The 7,349-nt window shown below is 43.9% G+C and overlaps 1 protein-coding gene across 1 annotated transcript in view; it reads left to right on the top strand.

The window, feature by feature from the left end:
- The window catches only part of T265_14639 (hypothetical protein), a gene marked incomplete at both ends in the record, with an annotated part of 22,086 nt that overhangs the window by 13,805 nt on the left and 932 nt on the right, over window positions 1-7,349 (top strand). Inside the window, 3 exon segments of the mRNA XM_009174554.1 lie at window positions 390-1,140; window positions 4,135-4,494; window positions 6,175-6,337. Of these exon segments, the coding sequence (XP_009172818.1) occupies window positions 390-1,140; window positions 4,135-4,494; window positions 6,175-6,337 (1,274 nt within the window).

The raw sequence follows: 7,349 nt of genomic DNA, 5'->3' as shown, positions 1-7,349 counted from the left end.
AAAAAACAGTTGCAAATTGTATAAGAGGTAAACTCGGTAGTATAGAAATCTTAGAAATGAATTCGTTAAGGCGAATTAAGCACATTCAATGCATTGCCACTGAGCTACTAACATGTTATACGCAATAAAACCAACAAGCCGGGAAAACAACTTAAGCAAAGTTAGCACGGACTGTCAAGAGTATTCCAATCCCAAAAGCCTTCCCTGTTATCCTGAAGTCTCCCATCAAGTGGGACGTATCCTTCAGACTGAGTTAATGATCCAAAGCTAATTATCATTTCACCTATTGGTTACAGAGTACTAGAGAACGGGTACGATACCAGATGAATACAATTTGGTTTTCCTTTTGTCTCCGCTATGACTATCCCAGACTTTTTAAAATGTTTCAGATATTCTGGATTTTAAACCAGCTGTCACTCGGAAGCTACGTCGCCGAGGGGGAACCGACTTGCCTTCCAACAGTTCAAATAATTTTCTATTTTGGGGTGATCTGCTTTTGTGTGGTCCTGGTTGGCCACTGAGTGCAGCCACCCATTGCAAACCTAGTCAAACGGATCCCAACCACACCAGTACTGAACTGCGTAGTCCAATCCCTACCAACGGGCTTGAGACAAGTGTCCCGGATACGAATACTGGACCAACTAATCCTGATGCGGAATGCGCCGATGGACCGAAATCATTGAAACCAGCGGATTCGACGAGCAGCGTGATACATAGTGGTGGATCGGGTTCGAGTTCTATGAAAAGCAATAACCTTTTTGGGAGTTTGGGGATGAATTTGTTTGATGGCAGTCTGTTGTCACATCTGCTGGCTTCTATCAACAGTTGCGGTGGTGGTGGTTCCAGTGGATCAAACCCCTACATGTACTTTAACAATTCCGGCCTATACAATTTTATGAGTGGACCTCCATCAGGATCGGCTGCAGCCGCTGTAGCGGCTGGCCTCCTAATGCCGTCCGCCCTGAACAACCCCGGTTCAAATAGCTTGGCCGCTGCTCTTGGTACGGTGGCAATCACTCTAACAGGGGCGCCTCAGTCGACTGCGAAGAAGCGCCGACAACAAAATGCTCCTCCCGCTGCTCAGTTGAATCTTCTCTTGCCAGAGAACGATATTTATGAAGATCTCACCAAGATTCACCGGTGGGTTCTGTTACCTTGTTGTTACTTCTGTCACTTCTGACTGGGAGTGACAACTACCCACAAAGTCTCGGTGTTGTGGGTTTCAGATTATGAATTTTTTCCCTTGAGAACTGGGTAGTGACAGTAAAGTTGTTTCATAGTTGCCTTTCGTCGTTTCCTTCCACTTCACTTCTTGATTGGTGACTTCATAGAAACGAGGACTCTTAGGCTGTTATTGCGGCTATATTTCTTGAGAAGAAACAATGTGCTGCTGTCCCCTCCCAATGGATTCTGAGATTACTCTCGTGGATAAATTAGTGTTCGACGTGTCCGAATTTACGCAGAAAATATTATTGACTATAGCTCCATCCAAATTTTCATATCGAACTGCTACTGCCTTCGATTACCGTTTCTCCATAGCAATCCAGTCATCTTGGCTTTTCCAAGGCAAGATTGGCTGAACAGGTGATGTTGAAACAGGCGAGGAATATGGCGATGCTCATCACGCTCAGTAGTCCTCCAAAGGGGACAACTACGGTTAAAGGGATGTAGTGGAGTGCTGCTGGAGTTCGAAGGTTCTCAGTGGTTAAAGTGCGAACTTATTAACCGGAAGGTCAGTGGTGTCGAACTCAACACCATCATCTCGACTGCTCCTGTTTAGGTTTGGGCAACTTGGCAGTACCTCAGCCCTCGTGCTTCGTTCAGGTGGCATGGCAGCGAGGCACCGAATGTTACAGGTGACTGATCATTACTTGTTTAATGTTGATCTCCGTGCTTTTCTAATAATCTTGGGGCTACTGATTCCTTATTCTTTCTGTGCCTGTGTTTGACTGCTTTTGAAGTTCAGTCAACGCTGATCATTGTGCCGCAACATAGCTTAGTCAAGTGAATGAGCAGTAATGGTACTTGTGATACATGCAGCAGGTCAAGTTCCAATTCAAAGTTGAAGGGTAACACACAACTGAACGTCACTGAACGCAAGATGTGTATAACCGAGAGTTGTTGCCTAGTTACGAATATTAATAATAGCTTTATTTGGCGACGACGGTTGTTTTGTTCATCTATCCATAGTGGTTCTAACATTACTCCAGTGGAAAGGAAAACAAACAGCATTCCTAGACTTCCTCATTACAAGATTGTTGGGTGGACGATTATAGATGATATAGTAATATATATCATATATATTAATTATTACACTACACATCACATTACATTGTTACGTTATAATATATATATATATATAAATGAGTATAGTTATGTAATTTCATCCGGTAGGTTGTTGCTCGGGAGGCCCATCAACACGTCGTGACTTGGTGTGAATCGTGTGACTGAAGGAGGGGTGATACTATATCCTGTCTAAGTGCATCCAGCAACTCGTGACCGAACGGTTTAGTCTTCAACTAATGACCAGGAGACCGGGGTTTCCAATTTCCCTAGAACCACGAGACGCGATCTGCCGATCACCTCCAATAAGGATGAAACGGTTGTACAGTGTTTATCGACGTTTCAGCATAAACTGATTTCAATCGTAGGACAAAGTGTCGACTGGGTCATTTAGAGATCTTTCAGGACTGCTGTCTACACAACAGGGAGACAAGAGTCATCCTACGGACATTACGATTATTTCAACTCCATCACGAACCCATCACAACAGTGGATGATGGTATCACGTCAACCTTCCTATACACCGAGGAGGACAATTTCAGAGCCGAAAAAACTGGGAAGGATTCACAGGACTGATGTTGTGTCCAGCATTTATTGTAACGATCACAAGCAAGGCCAAATTGAAAATGAAAACTACTTACCAGAAGTTATAAGCAGCTTGGCACCAAAAGGCATGGTCCGTTATCTGTGTTTCACATGTATTGAGACAGTGTGCGCACACTTACTCGGGTAAGAACAAGGGAAGAACGCGAGTGTACGGGATTGTGGAGCCGTACAGAAAGGATATTGAACAAATTTATCCGTCGCTGCGTTCTGAAGAAATCTAGCATCGTAGCGCACATCCGTACAATATCCAAAGGGTGGAACTAATAGAATGATATAAAAGCTGGAAAAGCTCACACTTGGTATACAAAACTGGTGTGAATGTAAAACGCTGCAGCATTCAATTGTGCCCGGATGTTAAATGGGTCAATAGAAATACACGATAGGTGGAACGGGATAACCAGTCGGAACAAACGATCACCACGCAACGGATACATTCACCGGACGAATAAGACCACGCAGTGGACAAAGAACATTCAATGCGTCTGTAAAGTTTCGCACCATAAGGCACCGCACGGTCAGAGGGAACCGATCAAAACAATGCACAAAAGCTACCTAGAGTGACTGCCTCTAATATATCAATCATAGGAAAAAATTGGGATACAACGCAACTGATCTAAAGCAGACCAATGAGCAATGATAGAACCGGACAGCCTCAGCCAGCGACCTTGCAGGTGCTGTTAGCCAGACCATATAAGTAAAGCACAAGAAGAGAAATCACCAACCGGACTGCGTACTGACAGTGTTTTTCTCAGTTCATGGCGGTATGTTTGCAAACCAATTGCCAATCTCGGTGATCAAACCAAGTGCCAGCTAATAACGTCCGTGTTAAACCTGTCGATCAGGCAGCATCAGCTGCCTCATTTTCACGTATGTCTTGGACAAAATTACCTGCAAGGGATTCAGAATCATTGATGAATAGATTGAATGGAATCTCAACATCTTCGTTTTTTTGCTGGAAGGTCCAATGCGCAGGAAAACTTCCGATCGCCTAATTGGAGCTATGTGTGCGAGGTTAGCTGGGCGTCTAACTCACTTATTGTTAGACAAGGGAGATCACTTCTTGTTACGTCTTTCGATTACATATATGGCATTAACGCTTTTTTCGGAATTTTCATGTCCTTTCTACTTTTCCTGGTGTTTCGCCTTAGTGTCCCCTGTTAACCTTGTTGTTAACCATGATTCACTAATTCTTGCTTTCGCTCAAATTGAAGGCCAAATGCACGCTTCCAAATCGTATTTTTTCAGAGCCTGCGCAAAGTCCGTCAATACTCCGTCAGTTGGTGGAAGTCGAAAGAACTCACACCACAACACGCCCTTTGTCGGTGGTCAGGCAACCAGCTTCGGCTCTCCATCCCATCCAGGTGTCCAAAGTAATTCCTTGAGTGATGGCCCAACTTCAGCTTCCACGAAGAGCCAAAAAGATGGCGGGACACCAACAATGAATTCCCCAGGGTCAGCGGGTATGAGTTCTCCAAACCCCTTCGGTCTAGATTCCGGTACGCCAAGTCGTGTTCAACTTCCGGGCTTATCCTGTCCAACCGGCTCAACTCCCTCCGGCCTTTCCGTTTGGATTGATGATGGGCGTTTATACTGCGGTCAGAAGTGGTGAGTGCCTCTTATTCTGCTGTGTAAGGCATCCTTTAAAGGTTGTTGCATCCTGTTTGTTGAAATTTGACCTGACAGTACTCTTAACTCGTTTTCATCGGTACTGAGTCCAGCTACACCTTTGTAGTTTCTTTATCATAGCTTTAATAGTGAAGATTTTACGGACACATTCCAGTTAAATGATAATCCAGGGTCCAGCTTACTTCTTCGACGTTTTCGCGAGGGGAATTTGACCTGCGCACCTTAGCCTCAGACGTGGGCAACCGCTCGACAATTCGTACGCAAGCTTAGTGGGGCATTTTAAGGGCTAAGCTGATGCACCGTAATGCCCAGTTTATTAATTTTCTTGATACTCATTAGCCCAAAGTATCGCTTACTGAAGCCATACGTGCGGTCAAGCAACAACACACGTTGATTGTTTTACTAGTTCAGAGGTGGAACGTATACCAGTCAGACCGACTCGTTTGGCCGTGTGAATATCATCAAAGTTGTGTACGATTTTTTACATACGGCCGATTTTGCGCGTGAAGCAGTACAAAAGAACTGAATGTGTTTGAACGAACAGAAAATGATTTGCTTGATGACGAGGTAGATAAACCAACAGATTTTGCTGGTGGAGCTGCTCTGAACGGCGCACCCTGGAGTGGAGGCTTGCCTCGAATGGACAGAATATACTATTGAGACAGTGTGGTCTGTGAAGCAAGTATTCAACTTAGGTAACGATAGTATCTGAGATTTTGCTGTTCTTTCAGTCAACTCTTTTGTTTGCAACTTTCTGGGCGTGTTCCATCTAGGGAAGTGGACAACACCTTGAAAGTGGCGGCATTGAGTTGTCTGAATATAACCCACGTAGTCAACAATTCTTTACACTATGTCCTTAGGAATGAATTTCACGATGGGAAGAAAATAATGTGAAATTCATCCATATTGATAAGAATATCTATATTGACCGGCATTTGTTTTTTTTATTAACCTATTCTGTATACTTTCTTTGTGGGGTCTCAGTATTGAACAAACTAATGCACCGCGATCGCAACAAATTAGTCCAGCTGATAAAAATACGCATGCTGTATCAGTTGACATGAAGACACGACCCCTCTGATAAGAGGGATCCTTGTTGAGAGGTTTTCGCCCACCAGACCATCTTTCCTTGAATATCGTAACTAGTGCAGTCTTCGGTACTATCAACTATCATGTTTTGGGTCATAAAACGTCCCGTGTGCACGGGCTATAGTCCTGACTGTTGTATGTTAGTGAGGGGTCAACTGAACTAATTTATTCATAAATATGGTTCAGGATGGTCCATGATGAACGTCTTCCATAGAAACACATATGCACGCCTACTTATGTCATCGTTTGTTCGGATTAAATGGGTCTTCAGCACAACAGTGAAGTGCTACTTCCGCAACAACAGTGTCCTAATTGTGTTTTGGGTTACAGGTAGGTCATTTTCGTCAAAATTGACCTCATGAAATTCGAACGCTGTATGATTGTCTGTGCATGGATTGTTCTACCCAGCAAATTTGTATTTCCTTGCTTTCTAGGTTAGCGAATACTTTGCAGGTAGGAGGTGAACCTTAAGAAGTCCGCTGAGGTGGCAAATTGATCTTTTGCTCCGGAAAAGATATAAGATATATAAGGGCTTCTAACCACACTCTCCATTTTCTTGTTTACTTTCAGTTTCCAGTATGGTGCCTCTGTGATTCTGGAGGGCCGGGATGGTTCCAGTCACCGATGCACTGGCACAATTGTCGCAATCGGAGCCCAAGACATTGCGATTCGACGAAGTTCGGACCATGGTATTTGTCGGATTACCGTGCAACAATTGAAACAGGGTCGTTATGTTCTGTGGCCTGGAAAGACACCATGACTGTTGTATGTCCCCGGTCACCTTTATCCTGTACAGCTTTGTTTCGCTCCTTTGTATTTTATTGAACTTGTTATTTAAATGTTCTAGCATTTTGACGACGTGCAATCTTAAATAAAAATGAAATTATGAGATACTCGGACTTGTAAACCTAAGCAGAAGCAGCGGCTGTCGGAACTGACTACAAGCCTAGACGAGTTCAACATATAGGGCCCATAACAGAAGAACAACTGGCGTACACATTAGGGTTTAGCGAATGATCTCGTACAGGCAGAGAGAGCGGTTTAATGAACTTTTACGCATCAACTGATGAATAGAAGCTTTAGGAAACAGTTTCACAACCATCTATTGTAGGAAAATCTGTAATTAGTTAGTATGTCACACGGTCTGCGGCACTGTTGCTTCCAACGTGGACTGCACCCCGCCAAACAAAATCCACCGGTATTGTAGCGAAAATGCTAGAGATTGCGTGAGGAGCCAACATGAGCAAACAGCAAGTCCACTCTCACTTCAGGAGTATGTGACCGATTCTGAACTCACGCCCTTATGAATGCAGCTAAAAGGGTTTCTTACACTTTTTTCACTAAGCAAACGACTCACAGGGTTGCTGAAAACTCTTCGTATATTGTCCTGTCTCTCTTTCTAAGGTGTTTGGAGTCTTCAATCAATTGGAAAATGTTTGGGACCGATTTGGTAGTCATCGTTTCAGAGAGTTTTGGTAAACAACCAGTGGATTTCGTTTCAGAGGGGTTTGGTAAACAATCAGTGGATTTATTGCTGGGCAACGTTTCGCTTTTGACACAAAAGCTTCGTCAGGCCAAGTGAGTAAGTAAGTAGGTTGATTGGGTTTTAAGGCAGTCAGCGAACCAATCCGTGAGATTCCTTATGACTAGTGACGTGATCAGTGCTGGGTGTTCAGTCTGATGTTCCTGTGTTGTTGATTAGTGGGGATGACTTTGCTTTACGATAGATTGGTTAGGGGGGGGGG

Source organism: Opisthorchis viverrini, assembly GCF_000715545.1.
Source record: "Opisthorchis viverrini unplaced genomic scaffold opera_v5_235, whole genome shotgun sequence".
NCBI classification, from domain to species: Eukaryota; Metazoa; Platyhelminthes; class Trematoda; order Opisthorchiida; family Opisthorchiidae; genus Opisthorchis; species Opisthorchis viverrini.
Note: the sequence above shows the minus strand (reverse complement) of the source record. Positions and strands in the feature narration are given on the sequence as shown.